The 18,213-nt window shown below is 36.3% G+C and overlaps 4 protein-coding genes across 6 annotated transcripts; 1 reads left to right on the top strand and 3 right to left on the bottom strand.

Annotated features, from left to right (window-relative positions):
• Window positions 1–576: 576 nt before the first annotated feature.
• Window positions 577–2,701, bottom strand: LOC105157051 (DELLA protein RGL1-like). The gene has a single exon (XM_011073349.2). The coding sequence runs from the start codon at window positions 2,401–2,403 to the stop codon at window positions 922–924; it is 1,482 nt and encodes a 493-aa protein (XP_011071651.1). The 5' UTR covers window positions 2,404–2,701; the 3' UTR covers window positions 577–921.
• A 483-nt stretch (window positions 2,702–3,184) lies between these two features.
• On the bottom strand, window positions 3,185–4,589 carry LOC105157050 (DELLA protein RGL2-like). Its single transcript, XM_011073348.2, has one exon. The coding sequence runs from the start codon at window positions 4,587–4,589 to the stop codon at window positions 3,309–3,311; it is 1,281 nt and encodes a 426-aa protein (XP_011071650.2). The 3' UTR covers window positions 3,185–3,308.
• Window positions 4,590–6,159: 1,570 nt separating this feature from the next.
• LOC105157049 (DELLA protein RGL1-like) lies at window positions 6,160–7,902 on the bottom strand. Its single transcript, XM_011073347.2, has one exon. The coding sequence runs from the start codon at window positions 7,900–7,902 to the stop codon at window positions 6,160–6,162; it is 1,743 nt and encodes a 580-aa protein (XP_011071649.2).
• A 5,142-nt stretch (window positions 7,903–13,044) lies between these two features.
• On the top strand, window positions 13,045–15,860 carry LOC105156847 (ubiquitin-conjugating enzyme E2 32). Of its 3 annotated transcripts, none has more exons than XM_020692255.2 (6): window positions 13,045–13,321; window positions 13,943–14,074; window positions 14,181–14,265; window positions 14,479–14,642; window positions 14,718–15,131; window positions 15,433–15,860. In XM_020692255.2, the coding sequence occupies exons 1-5, from the start codon at window positions 13,211–13,213 to the stop codon at window positions 15,123–15,125; spliced, it is 900 nt and encodes a 299-aa protein (XP_020547914.1). In that variant the 5' UTR covers window positions 13,045–13,210; the 3' UTR covers window positions 15,126–15,131; window positions 15,433–15,860. The 3 variants fall into 3 exon arrangements, with proteins under 3 accessions (XP_020547914.1, XP_011071389.1, XP_011071388.1); XM_011073087.3 differs by having other exon boundaries at window positions 13,046–13,321; window positions 15,474–15,860; XM_011073086.3 differs by lacking the exon at window positions 15,433–15,860 and having other exon boundaries at window positions 13,047–13,321; window positions 14,718–15,318.
• Window positions 15,861–18,213: the final 2,353 nt, after the last annotated feature.

Genomic DNA, 18,213 nt, shown 5'->3' with positions numbered 1-18,213 from the left:
AAAAATTTTAATTTGTTGATGAAAAACGAACGTTAGGGATATTGGATATAATATGATGAAATTTACATATAACACATGAAAATTTTAGAAAAGGACAATGTATTATAATTGCTTAATATTTGAAAAATTGGTTTCATGAGACATTTCGAATTATGGTACTTATTAGAATAATTTCTTACTCCTTAAAACTTTTACTTGTGATCTCTTTTGTAAAAAGTTGGGAGTTGCATAACTCCCTTTTCTTTTTATTTAGGGGGATGTTATGGATATTTAGCAGTTTTAGAAGGAGTAAATTGAAATTAACACAAGAAATTTGTATTACTTTGAATATAAATTACTTATGTCAATATCCTTAAAGCTTTTCTAGATATGGATTTTGTGTTGGTGATATTAAGGCATGCAAAATAGTGAAGACAACAATTACCTTACGTTGTGTAAACATCAACATCTTACCATAACAAAACAAGACAACAAATGCAAGAATATGAAGAGTACTTGACATGTTAATGTTATGATAGCCGTCCTACCTACAACCAAACTTATGCATTTCTTGATTAATTCTGCAAAAAAGCGACATAAAATAACATGTTAAATATTCGATTAGACATACTATAATAATTCCACAAAATTCGTGCAATTTCTTCCACCTTCTCTTATGAGTGGGGGTGTTTATACGATATGGCGCATTAATTACGCCCACTGTGAAAAGACAATCTTGTCCTCTAACTACGGTTATAGTTGCAATATTGCAACGGGCATTTTGGTAATTAGCATGAATGTATAATGAATCCAAATACGTGGTCTTTCTTGATTGTGAAAAGCCCGTTTTGCCCTTGTGAGTTCTTTCTTTCTTTCTTACATCGATCATTGCAGCTGCACAACGATGTTCAGAACCTATTTATATGAAAGCATAAGGTTGTCCTAATCATGCTGGTTGTTCTGTTCATGGATCTTCCATGCAGAAATTGACTGTAATGGAGTTCCTTTCCACCCCATTACCATGTAGTTTCCATTCACGTCTAGTGTGCAAGAATCCCAGGCAGCATTTCCCTTGATCAACAATCTTGCCTGATACAAGATTGAATCACTCAGCTCTACTCCCACAATATTAAACTCTGCAAACAGTTCCCTCCAAAAACAAATCTTGGCATGCCTGTAAATCCTCTCTTCATCTTCTGCTGTAATGATATTCCTGATCATGGCCCTGAAAAACACGTCTTCAATGATTTTCCTGTATATCGTTTTGCCCTTTAGGCACGTGTCGAGACAGTCGAACGTTGCTATGGTGAACGAGAGCGCCCCATGAAAACGGTCGATGAAGATCGATGTGTTGGTGCTGGCCTCGATTTCATTCACCACTATCACACATGGACTGAGGTTCTTGACAAACTGTAGGAATTCTTTTAACTGATTAGGCCATACTAGTTGTGACCATAGGCACAGACCCGAGTATACAGCCACGACTTCGTCGGGATCAAACTCGAATGAGTCTTTCTTGAGGCCCTTCGTTTCTGATACAACTGTTTTGTACAGAAAGGACAAGTTCATGGACTCTGCAAAAGATGACAGCCTCCTGCCTGTTTCCTCAAGCCTAACTTTCGACGTTCCTACAGCTGTGATCTTGAGTAGCTCGAGTTGGCAGTTTTCCCGGTTAGCAAGGCCTTGCATCATTATCGACCAGTGCAGACCGGTTTTGATCCCGAAGTCAACCAAATGGATTTTTCTAGCCATTCCAACACCGTCCAAGACAGCCTGAATGGCAGTGAACTGAGTGACCTGAGCTGAAGGGAGTTTTTGTTCCAATGCAAGTACGGCAGGATGATAATCAAACAATGTATCCTCTAGATGAAATATATTCTTGTGTAGATCGATTTTCCCTCTTTCAATGTCGACCCTCTCACGTAGCGCCTCAGCAAAAAACTTGACGACCCTCTCAACAGGACTATCAGCATTGGAGGAAAGAAGGATGCACCTGCGGAGCAATTTCTCTGCACAATCAAACTGCTGGTTGGCGAACTTCTCGGCAGCATTGAGAAGATAAGAAGTGAGTTCAACATCTTTATAATTCTCAGATGAAAGATCAGGATCATAATTAATAGGGTACCCTGAGTTGGAATCACCAGTGCTTTGAGAAGTATGCTGAAGTAGTCTCATTTTTGCTAATGCAAGAATGCTGTCAGCTGATAACTCCTGACCAGGGAAGCGGCCGACCGTTGTTTCAGGGGCAGGGCTGATGATTTTGCCGCATCTGAAACGTTTTATGTGGCTTGCATACTTGTTTAGTATTTCAAATGGAGGCTGTGGAGTCCATGGAACTTCGTTCTTGGCTCCAGCATGATGAGAAACTACGGATGGACTCCCGTTGTCTGTTTCGGTTTTGGTTTCTTCACATTGGGATGCCATGTACCTCTTGTTTTGGCCTCGGTTCTGATACAACTGCGACTACAAGAAAATGTGAAAATTGCAGCGATTTCTTTTTCCTCAGCTATATTAGGCGTTTTCTTTGCAGAAAACGTTGTACATCTACAGGGCAATGATAGCCCAGAGAAGTGAGAAACAAATCCAGACGTTTTGTGCATGTGATCCTCAACTTGTAAACAAAAAGTTGGGCCAGGTTGGAGCTATAGGGTTCCACAGGGAAAGTATCGAAGGCAAGCAGAGAAGATGATTTTTCTTTTGGCGTTATGTACAAAATCTTGTTTTTCACAATAATGCACTTAAAGAAAGGACAATCAATACCTGGTAGTCATGTACTGAGGAAGGCAACATTGTCAATATTCGCATCTATGATGTGGATAGAGGTATGGAATGCCCCCACCTTGTCAGTATTCACTACTAACACTCCAAAGTTCGTGTCTTTTTATCTGCATTGATCCGACAAAACTTATGGGTCAGTCCACGAAACCTCGTAACCATCGTTCTGCCTGCTTGAAACGGTTGACATCATGCCACGTCTACTCTCCGAATGCAAGTAAAGCCAACGGATGATTATAAACAAACGTCATCATCCAACTGGCAGTAACTGGTTTATCCATGTTTATGTACAGTTGTCCACTAGTGCTGTAAATTAGAATTTATCTTGTAAGGATTTTACCATATTTAGCTTCTTGTACAGCTATATAAATGAACCTATAGAGAACAAGGAATATACACAACCTTTTTATACCATAGATACTACCTGGTATATTTGCTATTGTCCAAATACATATGTATCATCGATAATGTACATACAGGGAATTCTGTTGGACAAGTGCATACAGAAAAGATTAAAGATCACTGAAAGGGAAGCTGAAAACAACATTCAGCTTTCATTCATCGATATCTCTTTGAAACTTCCATGCAGAAAGTGTACAAAGAGGTGTCCCCTTCCATCCTATAGTTAGGCATTTGCCATTCATGCCTAATGTACACGAGCTGTGACAGGGGAAGCTTTGGCGCAACAAGTGTGCTTGATATAGAGATGACATGCTCAGTTCTAACTCCACTAGGCCAAAACGTGTGAAAAATGCCCTCCAGACGCTTAAATCGACAAGACGGACCCTCCTTTCGCCTCCTTCAGCAGCCACGATATTTCTTATGGAGGATCTGAAACAAGTGGACTCCGCATGCCTTCTGTTTGTCTCATCATTCTTCATGCATTCTGCCAAGGAATCGAAAAATGCACCGTAGAAGAAAAGGGCTTCAACAAAACGCCATACAAAAGTTGGAGAATTGCAATTTGTGTCTATTTCTACTACAATCATAACACACGGCTTAATATTTTTTATCACTCTCATGATATGTTCAAGCTGATCAGCCTGTGCAATCATATACGTGAGAGCAAAGGCAGCATAGACAGCAACCGCTTCATCAGCATTCAGTTCAAAGAGGTTTTCATTGAGTTCCAAGATATCAGCTACCATGACTATATGAAAAGAGAACTTCAATTTCAAGGACTCAGCAAAGGCCATCAATCGTTTCCCTGTCTGCTCGATCAAGGCCTTTGATTTGGTCCCTACAGCAGTTATCGTCAGGTGCTGAACTGGATGTTCCTGTCGGCCTACAAGTGCTTGCATCAAGATTGTGGATTGCACTCCACTTCTGATATCAAGATCAATAACATGGATCTTTGTGGCCTCTGCTACATGATCTATAACAGCTTGCATTGCTGAGAACTGTGTAATCTGACAGAGAGGGTGGTTTTTGTGAAATGAAATTTGGAACCTTTGATCAGGCTGTAAGTCCTCGAGAGGGTCTAAAATCTGCTTCCCTAAGCCCTTTGTCGATACTGTTCCATTTTCCCTATCAATCTTCTCATACAGAGCTCCTGTGAAATAGAACACAAGTCTCTGAATGGGGGTTCCTGTAGATGAACTCATTCTGTCACACCCCTCCAGGATTTTTCTAGCTTGTTCGTATTTCTTTTCATCTAGTTTCTCAGCAGACAACAAAAGGTTCTGCACAAGTTGAACCGCTTTTAAGTTGTCGTCGGAACGGTCTAAAGTGATTGAGCTTGGATACGGATGGCTAACTACAGAGATCTCTTTAGTCTTTGACATGGGCTGGACGAAATTTTCCGCAGCCAGTTCAATGATGTTTTCAGTTGACATCCTTGAACCTTGAGTATAAGTGGATTGTGTCTGACAAACCGTATAACATATTTGTCCTTCTAATCTTGAGCGTTTGATTCCGTGTCTCCTTAGAAGCTCGAAAGATCTCATGGGGAGCACATACGATCCTTTCTGCTTGGCATCAATCAGCTCAGGATTCTGGGATCCGATACCAAGAATCATCCTGATCTCATTGTCATTACATGATTGCAAAGGAGGGGAGACAACATCAAGATACAAATCATCTAAGTTCCCAAACTCTTTGTAGTCTCGCAGCTGCCGATGAACTTCAGACAGGGAATGTCCTAGCTCAGCTGCATCACCAGACGTGTCGATATGAGTGTCTTCCCATCCTTCAACTCCAAATGAGTTACTCGACTTCTTAGCTTCTTCATTGTAAGTACCACTTGACACACTAGATTCGTTTGGAACTCCTCTTGAATCAAATATCTTAGCAGTGAACATTTTGCTCAGTATCTGAAAGGTGTTCGGAAGTCATGCAAGAATTAATAAACGTCTTCTCCTTCACTGTCTGAATGCAGATCATATTCATTTTTAACTCATAACATGAAAACGACTTTCCATCATCCCCCGACAAGTTCATCGTTGGTGGTGACAATTTTTATAAAGATGTATTCAAATGAAAGCTGTCCCAAGAGAACTTGCATGAAGGCACCTTTGTCCTCTCTGGTTGCATAGCTGATTAAAATGAATATGAAATTCTTGTAATGATGTTGTACCTTTTTTTTCCAGCTACAGAAGTATTTCATTTGCAAAAAATGGAATTTCTAGTAGTGCTAGTTGTTCCTCTGCAGCCAATTACACAAACCTGGACGAATATATATAGCTTAGAAAAGTGAGAAAACATTTTGTGGATGTGATTGTCAATTTGAACACAAAAATTTCTCCCAGGTTGAGGATATCAGGTCTTTACAGGGAAAGCATGGAATGCAAGTCAGTCAAAGACAACTTTTCTTTCTTGCATCGTGTACAACTTCTGATGATATGTCCTAAGTAAGGTAACAATAGCTGTAAATCTGTATGGTTGATATATCTATTTCTGTATGTATCAATCTATCAGCTATATTTACGTCTATATTTTGATGTGGATATAGGATAGAAAGAGCATTTTGCCCATCTAATTGTCAATGTTCACTAAGCACTTTAATCTTCTCCTCTTTCATTCAAATTGATCCGACTAGATTTACGAGTATGTAGGCCTGTTAAGCCCTGGTTACCAGCGGTCTTGCATAGGTTAGACCGTTGATATCATGCCATGTCTACTCTCCAGAGGTAAGTAATGATCTGCTATTGAGTTCAATGTATCTGATAAGATTTTCACATTTAGAAAAGACAAGCACTGAAACCAACTTATGATTGTAAACAAATGATATTATCAATAAGACAATAGGATCCATGGTTCAAAGTACAGACTGATGATATCTAACAATACTTGCTATTCTTCCACGTATTTGTCCGTAACAGCCATACAGGAGTGCTGTCTGACAACTACATTCTGACTGGAGAAAGGATCTCTAAAAGGGAAACAGAAAACTAAACATTCAGCTTCTCATCCATCAGAATCTCTCAGGAACTTCCATGCTGAAACTGTACAAAGAGGTGTCCTCTTCCACCCTATAGTTAAGCATTTGCCATTCATGCCTAATGTACACGAGCTGCCAGACGGGAATCCCTGCCGCACCAAATTTGCTTGATAAAGAGATGACATGCCCAGGTCTGTCTCCGCTAGCCCAAAACGTGCAAAGAATGCTCTCCAGACATTTAAACGCACATGCCTGATCTTCCTTTTGCTTTCTTCTGCTGCCACAACGTCTCTTATGGTTGAACTGAAACATATAGATTCCGCCTCCCTTCTGTTTCCCTCATCATTTTTCAAACATTCTGCCATGGAGTCGAAGAACGCACCATAGAAGAAAAGGGCTTCAACGAAACGGCGTACAAAAACTGGAGAATTAAAATTTGCCTCCAGTTCTGTGACAATCATAACACAAGGCCTAATGCTTTTGATCACTCTCATGATATGTTCAAGCTGATCAGCCTGTCCGATCATATGCATGAGAGTATAGGCCGAGTAGACAGCAACAGCTTCATCAGCATCCAGCTCAAAGAGGCGCTCGTTGAGGTCCAAGATATCGGCTACCATGACTATATGAAAAGAGAAGTTCAAGTTCAAGGACTCAGCAAAGGCCATCAATTGTCTTCCTGTCTGCTCTATTGATGGCCTTGATCTGGTTCCGACAGCAGTTATCCTAAGATGCTGAACATTACGTTCCTGTCGAGCTGCAAGTTCTTGCATCAAGATTGTGCATTGCAATCCACTTCTGATCCCAAGGTCAATAACATGGACCTTTCTGGCCTCTGCTACATGTTCTATAACAGTTTGCATTCCTGCAAACTGTGCAATCTGAGAGAGAGGTTGATTTTTGTGAAGGGAAATTCGGAATTTATTAGTATGCTGCAAATCCTCACGAGGATGTAAAATTCTTTTCCCCATACCTTTCGGTGATATCGATCCCGTTTCCCTATCAATCTTCTCATACAGAGCTTCCGCGAAATAGAGCACAAGTCTCTGAATGGGAGTACCTGCAGATGAGCTCATTCTGTCACACTCCTCCAGGAGTTTTCTAGCACATTCGTACTTCTTCTCATCTACTTTATCAGCCGACAACAGAAGATTCTGCACAAGTTCAATTGCTTTTAAGTCGTCTGTAGAGTAGCCTAAAGTCATCGAACTTGGATACGGATGGCTAACTACGGAGATTTCTTTGCTCTTGGAGATGGCCTGGATGAAATTTTCAGTGGCCAGTTCTATGATTTTTTCAGTTGACATCATTGAGCTTCGACTATGTGTTGTTTGTGTTTGAGAATCTGCATTAGATTTTTCTCCATCTGATCTTAACCGCTTGCCCTGGTGTCTCCTCAGAAGCTCAAAATATCTCTCCAGGGGCACATATGACCCTTCCTGTCCGACTTCTGTCTGCTCAGAACTCTGGGAGCTGATACCAAGAATGGTCCTGATCTCGTTATCATCACAAGATTGAAAAGGAGGAGATACAACATCAACATACAAATCATCTAAGTTGCAAAACTCTTTGAAGTCTTGCATTTGTCGATGAATTTCATTCTCAGACAAGGCCTGTCCTACCTCAGCTGCATTTCCCTGAGCCTGAAAGAAGCCTATGTTAGAACTAAACAGGCTGATGTCAGTTCCGTCCCATTCCTCCACTCCATTCTGAATACCCTTTGACTCATTTTGAACTCTGGTGGAATCAAATTGCTCGGATGGTAACATTTTGCTCAGGTTTTGAACTAATGCAAGAAATAAGATGACACTATCTTCAGTCTGCTAATATTCCTTTTATATTCATACATTCATAGTTAGTAGTGACAATTTTTATGACATTATGACAGATATGTTCAAAAAGCTGTCCCAAGAGAAGTTCCATTAAAGCACCTTTGTCCTCTCTTGTTGCTCAGCAGATCAGGAAATTCTGTTCATACTTTGTCTCTTGCAGACTCTGAAGTAAGTACACAGTTTAATTAGTGTTTTTCTGCTAATTGACTTGAAGCTGAAAATGATCAAATTTTTGTCCTCTATTTGCATCTAGTTTTTCAAGAATGCGAACATGTTTCTATTTGTTTGATGCCCTCTATGCATGATGCTTTAAGCCCACAAGAAAATGGTTAAGAAGTTTTCCATAGGGAAGGATCATATTGACATAGCAATAAGCTATTAGATTAGTGCGTGATTTGTGTTTATAATTATAATAGAATTTTTTTATATATATAAAATATTTGTATGATAATTTATCACAATTACATATAACAATGAAATGAAACTCAAATTAGAAAAATTGCACTAATGGAGAGTGACGACTCTTGTCATTGTTCTAAGTCATCATTGTCTTTCTACGTGCAGGTCTTAAAGGCTGACCATGACTCCAGAATAAATCTCCATTAGCTCTCAACAGTGTGTCATTCCATGTGCATGACCAAGAAGAGATTAGGACCCTATCCACAATTAGATTGTCAAAACTCTCAAACACTTGTAATATATAAATAAAAAAAATTTAAAATGTCAAAATCACCATTTGTTAAAGCTTTGTCTAATTCTAGTTTTACTTGTTCATTGAACTCTTTTCATTTTTGTAATCTTAAAGTTCTTGGAGCTCATTTTATTTTAATTTCACTTGTTTGTCAAATTAAAATCAAAATAAATTTATACATTATATTATTAGTATATATATAAATATATATTGATTGTATATTTTTTTTATTAGTTCATCAAGCCTTTTGGTTTTATTAATTATATATTTATTTAAGTATATATATATATATATGCATGTATAAATTTGATGAGTTTAAAAAAACGCATGGATCTAATAGATATAGACTATTGTACAAAGCTTGGGCCGAAGTGTATGCGGATCCTGAAGGGGGATCTGCAAAAAAGATGTTAGCACCCCGACGTCCAAGTCAATATTGAATGTGAGATTGAATAAAGCCAAAAAGTAAATAAATATGATTGAAAATCGAGATATGATAAATAAAATTGATAAAAAGAGCAAGAACGCGTGATAATGGGCTTGTAGAGGGTATAGAGAATGATTAGAGAGTGAGAGGGGGCGTGAGAGAGGTGTCCCTCATGTCGTGTCCTTTTTGGAGGAGGTCCTTCTAGTCGTGTGAATATGGTTGTGTGGATGAATGTATGACCGGTCAATTCTCCTTTTGATCATCCATCTTTTGACCTTGCCCTCTTCTCCTATTGGAGGATGTCCCTATTTATAAGCAACAACAAGATTATTGGAGGAGGTCCCCAATTTAGGGGGATTATGGCATCAAAGGTGTTGGATAAAATTGATCTCTCTCAAATTTGGTGATGGCTGATCCCCTTCGCATTTGAGGGGTAGTTGGGGAATACCCCCTAGATTCAGGGGAGGCTGTTGGAATTTGTTAGGGTTTGGATTCTTCTCTTTGAGGGAGCCACGTGTCCTTGAGGGCCTATTGGACCTACCTTTGTCAATCTATTTTCTCTAAGGGGGAGTTCGTTTGTCAGGATTTTTTCGCTGAAGGGGATGCCTTGTTGCTCCTCCGAGAGCGCTCCCAGGATTTGGTACTGGATGTCTTGGAGGCCTTTCTGCAGGCATTCCGGACGTGTGAGCCACTAAAGAGGGACATCCTATTAGGTTAGAGAGGAGGTTCCCTGGCTTCCTGCGACCAGCGTTGCAAGGGCAAGGGTACTATTTTATCTTTCTCTTTTGAGACATCCACGTTGGACAGGGACATCGCGCAAGCTCAGACTAGTATGGATATATACTTTCGTATGACCGCCACAATCATCTGCTGTATGATCTATAGGAGTCTTGGGGGGAACCCCCTGGGGAGGTGCCTAAGGAGGTCCTGTGGCGTGGAGGCCCAATCAGCAGGCCTAGGAGGTCCTGGGATTGTCGTCCCACTAGCGGAGGCTAGGGGTGTCCCTGGAACAACCTGACGGGCTAGGTGTTTTCATTGTTATTCATGTCTTTAACTCTACGTTCCCGTAGATGACACCAATGATGCATTCAAAAAATGTATGGGTCCAATGCATATGGATTATTGTTCAAAGTTTGAGCCAAAGCGTATGCAGATCTTGAAGGGGGGACCTACATAAAAGGCGTTAGCACTCCGATGCCCAATTCAATATTGAATTTGAGATTGAATGAAGTGAAAAAGGTAAACAAATATGATTTGAAATCGATATATTGTGAATAAAAATTTATGAAAAGAGCAAAAACACATGATACTTGCAGAGTGCTTGGAGAATGACTAGAGAGTAAGAGGGGCGTGAGAGAGGTGTCCCTCGTGTCGTTTCCTTTCTGGAGGAGGTCATTCTAGTCATGTGAATATAATTGTATGAATTTGATCGTGTGTGGATGAATATATGAAGGCCAATTCTCCTTCTAGTTGTTCATCTTTTGACCTTGCCCCCCTTCTCCTACTAGGGATGTCCTTATTTATAGGCAACAACAAGATTTTTGCAAGAGGTTCTAGATTTGGAGGGATTATGGCCTCAAAGATGTTGGATAAGATTGATCTCTCTCTCTGCTTTGGTGTTGGCTTATACCCTTCGGATTTGAGAGGCAGTTAGGGAATACCCCCCAGATTCAGGAGAGACTGTTGGAGCCTGCTAGGGTTTGGTATTTTGTCTCTGAAAGAGCCATGTGTCCTTGAGGGCCTACTGAGCCTCCTTTGCCAATCTGTTCTTTGAGGAACACCCGCTAGGGCCGCCTGCCAAGTACCCTTGGGCCTTCTAGGGTGTTACAGGCCTCTCCTGACGTGGGCTTCCTTAAACCGTTATGGACCTCTCGTTTCTTTTTCTTCTTGGACCACTTGAGCCTCTTTGGACCAGTCCATTTTATACACATCAAAATTTATTTTTAATTTGATTTGAAAAGCAAGTTAAACTAAAATAAAATGAATTCTAAGTACTTTAGGATTACAAAAAAAAAAAAAAAGAACTTGATAAATAAATAAAATTAGAATTAGAAAAAGTTTCTACATAAAGTTATTATTGCATTTTAGAAATCTTTTTAATCTTTTTTTTCATAAATTAATTTTCGTAAGGGTAAAATGGACTTTTCAAACTTAAAAATTAAAAATTGGGGGGGGGGGATTGAAGGTTTTAAGACTTTAACGGGGTAATTAATCTGAGGTAGATATTTTAGAGTGGTATTTATATTTAACTCTAAAAAGTAATTAAAATTTGAAATAAAACTTCTCAAATGAAAGTGACTTTCCCAATGTACCAAATGAAGAAAGGTTGTGACCTTTTAAATACTTGTAAGAATTAGTTTGTACATTATAAAAGGTTACATGACTCATAACTAGGACATATAAATATATAAAAGATAACACTTATTACACCTCATAAAATCATAATTAAATCATTACAATAATAGAATCATAAACTTTAAATAAATATTAAATTAAATTTACATATTCAATTAAAATAAAATATTAAAAATAATTTGACAGTTTAAAAAGTTTTATAACTTATTTCCAACAAGTATTACCTTCTTTCTTTTTTTTACTTGCTATGGTTATTATTCAAATTCTTTATTGTAAATTGGCATTAAGTCTTCTTATGTACTATTTACATAAATAATTTATAAACGCCATATATACATGTAAATGTATAATAAACACAAGCAATATCTACATTGATTAAAAAAAAAAAAAAAAGGTCTTGCTCCACTTACAATGGATGATTAATGATAATACATATCAATTTTTAAATATAATAATTATATTTCTAATTAGATCATTTTAAAAATTAATTATAATTGCATTTCTTCTATACTATTATAAAAAAAATAGGTATTATAGACACAATGACGATTTTCACATAATTGCACCAATGTTTTATAATTTCAAAAATGCCCTTCAATTAATATGATAACTAATTTATTAAATTTCTCAAGTTTCGTATTAACTTTATTGTCAATTCACACATTTTATATTTTTATTTATAATATATTTTAAAATATGAATAATTATTTGATATAAACTCGCAAAAATAACGTGTACAATTATAATAAAATATGGGCACGAAAGTGATCAAAAAATTATATAACTACTTCTAGAACCACCCCTGTCAAACTATTTAACATTTTAGGGATAATTACACTCCATTTTATGGAGATTTAGTGTAATCACACGTAAACTCTCTATAGTTTGAAAAATTAAATCTAACACCCTTAAGATTTGTTTCAATCTAACAAATAAATCTCTTGTTAATGAAAATCATTTAATTTGCTGATATTAATAAAAAAAATTAAACGAAAATCTCTTGTTAATGAAAATAATTTTTTCGAACTAAACTACCCTTATGAAGGTGAAAGTATACATCCTCATATGCATTAACGCATGAAAATGTATGAGGATAATTTGGTTATAAAGATACTTATTTGATTTGCTATAGGTTAGTAATATGTTAATCGGGGATACATATGATTTTTTTTATTTTTTATTAATATTAACAAATTTGGTAAATTTTGACTATCGAATGAACTTATTTGTTAAACAAAAGCAAACTTCATGAGTGTTAAATGTAATCTTTCAAATCATAGAAAATTTAGTGTCATTACACCAAACGTAAGAAGAGGAAAGTGTAATTATCCTTTTATTTCTTGACAAATTTCGGGGGCACTTTTGTCCTTCCACTATTAGATGCATCCTGTTGTAAAATTGCGAATAGGAAATCTATGAATATCAAGTTAAAACCAAGGTGATCCGAAGACTTTGATCCAACTCAGATCGGAGATAATTCTAAACTCAACACCGCCTTTAGTACAAATTGCAAAATACTTAAAGTAGTGAACCGCAGCGTGAAAAAGAAAACAGCCAATTGACTTTTAACACGTCATCAAATTTGCAATCATCGACGTGTCAACCACCTCTCTCTCCATCAATGATCAAACTCTCTCTCGTCCATTTGGTGAAAAACATTCAAAATTCCGAATCTTTTTCCTGTACGTGCTCTTCGTAGAATTCGTCGTCTTCGTCGGTGAGAAGAATCAGGAGTTGTCGATTCCTCCGTGAAAGTTCAGTGAGGCGAAAACATGGCGGAAGATAAGTATAACAGGAAGAATCCGGCGGTGAAGAGGATTTTGCAGGAGGTCAAAGAGATGCAATCGAATCCGTCTGATGATTTCATGAGCCTTCCTCTCGAGGTTTAATTTTTTTACTAAATTAATTTTAAATTCTATGCATTTGTTTGTGGTTAATTTTGCTCCTGGGTTCTTTTCTTTTTAATGAATTTTTTTGCTAGGCTTGTTTGTTTTTGCGCTAAATGACTATGAATCAGATCGAATGCATCTGGAATCATTTTGATTTCTACGTTTTATGTTGTTCTTTTAGCTGCTGCTGACTCGAATTGTAATTTGGTTGGAGTTCGGATTTTGCGGAGAGTCGATTATAGGAAATATAAATTCAGTTTGAGAATCTAATTTTTGCTTGTTTCATGTCTTGATTGGGGGAATTGCCTCCAATTTTAATATGCAAAATCTAAAGTTTCCATTGAAGAACCCACGTTTTTTTTATGTAAAATTCTTGTATTCCTTGGCTTTATTTCTTAATTTGTTGAATTTTTGTTTGAGTTCCTCTTTTTGCCTTTTCTTTTATTCATGTACACTGGTCAAACATATTCTTTTTAGGGTTAAGAACATTTTATATGATTCACGAATCGCACTGCTCGGTTTACTGCTGATCTGTTCAACTATTACTCTTGGTTGGATCAATTGTTTTCTCTAGATATCTAAATTTAAGCTGATCCATTAAAATACTGGTTTCAGGAGAATATCTTTGAATGGCAATTTGCAATCAGGGGGCCTAGAGATTCGGAGTTTGAGGGAGGAATATATCATGGAAGAATTCAGTTGCCTGCTGAATATCCTTTCAAGCCACCTTCATTTATGTTATTGACGGTATGAGTTCGTCTTCTTAAGTAGCTCATCATTATGAGTTGGATATTTTGCACCCTAACAAACTTGTTCTAATCTATCTCTGATTGATTTCAATTCTGCTTTGCAGCCAAATGGTCGGTTTGAAACTCAAACCAAAATATGCCTGAGCATTTCGAATCATCATCCTGAACACTGGCAACCATCCTGGAGTGGTGAGTTTTTATTTGGATGTTTGATATTTCTAACTCAGTGTATGGATAAAATAAAAGGCTAGGGTTCTCAAAAAAAAAAAAAAACTGTAAAATGTTTTTCCCATCTTGTAAGCTGCCGTTATTTGGCTGATATTGATGAGGTTCACAATATGGACATATACTTTATAGTTTTGTACGTGGATATATGACAATCTCTGTGGGTGATTTTTGCAGTTCGGACTGCATTGGTAGCATTAATTGCATTTATGCCTACCAGCCCAAATGGTGCTCTGGGATCATTAGATTACACTAAAGAAGAAAGGCGAACCCTGGCAGTCAAATCTCGTGAAGCAGCTCCAAAGTTTGGATCTCCTGAACGCCAAAGGTTGATCGATGAGGTTTGTATGGTCCTACTTTTCTGGATCCTCTCATGGATGTGCGAGCTTAAACTAACTAATGAGTTGTTTTCTTAGATTCATGAATATATGCTAAGCAAATCACCTCCAGTGCCTGAAGGCAACCCGGAGTCAGGAGTACAGACTGGCAGTGAAGAAAGTGAAGGTCAGCCGCGTCCGCAAAATGATGTTGTTGAGGGTACTCCTGACATCCTACCTCTTCCAGCCGAAGATGATGGGATTGTTGAAGAACCTAATGAGACCCCTTCAAATACACATGCTGCTCAGACATCAAGGTCGGCTCCTATGGTGCCCGCCAGCGAACAACAGCTTTTGCATAAGCCAGAAGCAGTGGTTGCTAAGCAGGCTGATGATCGCCTGTTCACATGGGCAGCTATTGGGCTTACTATAGCTATAGTAGTTCTTTTGCTGAAGAAGTTGTTGAAAGCTAACGGAATCAGTGCTGTCTACATGGATGAGTCTTGAATGCTGGTATAAATGTTCATTCAACATCCGTCATAGTAGATGTAGTTGCTATACCCTAATTTCTATGAGATAACCTGTAAATTAACCAGTCTTATCGTTTTTCTTTGGATGCATGCATGGCATGTCTTTTTTTCTTTTGGATTTTGTATAGAATAAAAAATTATTTTGCGTAAATTTATTAACTTTTACAGAAGTTGATCCATTTAGCTGCAGTTTTCTCTACAGTTGTGTGCATTTTCATAATTTCATATAGGGTGAACGCAATGTTTCCATAATGATTTATTCCTTCTCCTTCCTGGAAGCCCAGCTACACTGTGACGTTTGTTCTCTTCCTGACGGTCTTAACAGGCGAAATGTGATGAGGCACAGGTTTTTCCAGGCAGATGTTGGCAATATACGGATCTATATACGCTGTGATATTATAGATTTAAGTTAAGAAACATTGTGATTCAGATGTTGTAGCAGACAGTTGCATTGTTTTTGAGGTAATGCTGGCTTCATCGGCGTCTGCTATTCTCAGCCTCCTTCAGTTGGTCATTGCAGCAAAAGAAATGTCTTAATCATTTACAATGGATAATTACATGATGACACCTCGTATGAAATCAAATTACACAAGATTTTTCTGTATTTTGGATGGTTATAATGACATCCTCAAAGCTGTCCAAATACTGATATTCTTTCTGGCGAAAAATATTGAACGTTTCTCCTTTTATGGGTACGTCTACCATTCATTCTTGACCTTCAACTCATACCTTACGTCAAGTCGCTTCAATTAGTATTTTTAAATACCTGCTTAAATAAAAGAAAAACAGAGCTTGCCACTCCTTAATTTTTTAATCTTGGACTGAAAATAGAATTAATTAAATTTGTGGGTTTGAGAGGCTTCATTATTATGATGTTAAGTGACTTGGAAGCCCTTTTGATCTCAAGTGTGCAGCCTGGAACTGGGACCATTACAATATTATGTTTGATGGCTCAGCCTTCTTGGTAATTTAAGGTTTGTACAATTATTAGGTAAATTCGCACCAGGTTTATAAATACGTTTCTCAAATAAAAAAATAATGTAGCCCTTAGACGATAAGGTGCATATTACTATTTTACCCCTGTTGATTTTTTTCTTCTAAAAATCTATTTAGAAAGAACATAAAAATAAATTGATTAAATAATCCATAATGCATATTAATCAATAAAAAATATTTATTTATTTTTAAAAATATATAATTATAATCCATAATTCAAAAGAATATTTTGATCAGTTCACAATTAAAAATGAATAAAAACCTAATGAAGATTGACGGAATAGACTTGTTATTAGACAAATACTACAATTAAGGGGCGTTTATAATTTTTTAAATAACAAAAAGCTATTAATGATTATATCAAATCTAAACAAAGGTAGCTGATATTTACCCGACTCTCCTATCTTAAGCAAGAATATCTCCTTGCAAACAAGAATTTGAAGAGATAATTCCAACTTATTTGTTGCAATTGACAATTTTTGTTAGTAATAAAAATTAGGCTTAAATGCATAAAATCTCATGTATTTTGAAAACTAAAATTAAAAATTCCTTTTTATTGTGAAAATAGATTAAAAATCTCCTTATTTAAAAATAGACTCAATAGCCTTTTTTTAATTAAATATAAGTAATGGTAATTCTTTTATAAAGTCGTCATTATACTTTTACTTATTATATATTATTTTATATTTTAATGATCGTAGAATCTTTTTTAAAGGAATAAAAGTCGGAAAATATAATCAATTCATCTTAATTGTTGGATCTTAAATATAAATTATGAAAAAATTAAATTATTATTATTTACTATAAATTTAATAAAAAGGTAATCCTAACTCCACACTCCCACCCCCCCACCACCCATAGTGGGAGATGACGGCGACGGGGTGAGGACGATCTGGGCGGCGTCATTGTTGCCCAAATCAAATCTGAGCCATACTGGCGACGCTATTGCCCTTGTGAGGAGGGAGCCACGACGCCGCCAATTTCACAAACTATAAAATAAATTTTTTAATTAAGACTTTAATTAAAATAAATTAAATTTAAATTTTAAAAAAATTAAGATTTTAAGAAAGTTTTAATATTAAAATCATAAAAAAGTGTTAAAATTTTCACTGTAAATGCATACAATAGTAATTTAAATTTATAATTTATTTAAATATTATTGTTTTTATTGATTAACATTTGTGACTTTAACTCCTGTTATTTTGAGGTCATATAGAATTTGACTCGATTTGGTACCACTCTCGTGGCCCGCACCAAAACAATGCTTTACCCTAAATATCCAATTGATAAAAATTTATATTTGAAAAATAAACTGTAGTATATTATTTTTTGTTGCGATTTAATTTAATTTTTTCAATTCACGTTATAAATAAATAAGAAATCATATAATTTTTTGGTATTTGATATTAAAATAAATACAGTTAAGAATACAAAACTTTATTTTTAGAAGAGATGAAAATGCCAAATATCAAAATTACAAAAAATAAGATTACAAGTAATTTGACTTTGTTAAGTTTTACAAAGCACGAAAGAGATTTTAGCCTATTTTTAAATAGAAGAGAGTCTTTTAACTATTTCAACAAAAAAAATAGGGGGGTTAATGGACTTTTTAACCCAAAAATTACCAATGGTACACTATATTTGTTTAATTTTATAATTAATAGATCGATTTATACAATACAAACTTACTGAGTTCTAACTTTTAAATTAGATTAAAATATCGTGATATTAGACTTTCTCAACACCAAGTTGATATCTATTAAATAAAAACATAAAATATTGAGACGATTCAAGTAAGCGCGATATGATGGTCGCATAGAAGTAAACTCTAATTTGCCATTTCGATCTACGATAAAAGTAGTTTAACTTAATTTAATTGGATTGATTTTAATAAATATAAAAGTATGCATTAATCATTGATGGTGAAGAATATGTGATCATTAATCTAACAAACACGGATTTTGTATTTATTTATTTATTGATAATTTAAAGAATACAAATCTGGGTAGCCCTCTCATGGGTACTCCCATGCAGGGAAGATTAATGGAGATGATGAAAACTTGAAAATA

Source organism: Sesamum indicum, linkage group LG3 (genome assembly GCF_026168435.1).
Source record: "Sesamum indicum cultivar Baizhima isolate 11 linkage group LG3, ASM2616843v1, whole genome shotgun sequence".
Lineage (NCBI taxonomy): Eukaryota > Viridiplantae > Streptophyta > Magnoliopsida > Lamiales > Pedaliaceae > Sesamum > Sesamum indicum.
The sequence above is the reverse complement of the archived record's forward strand: the minus strand, read 5'-3'. Positions and strand labels throughout refer to the sequence as shown.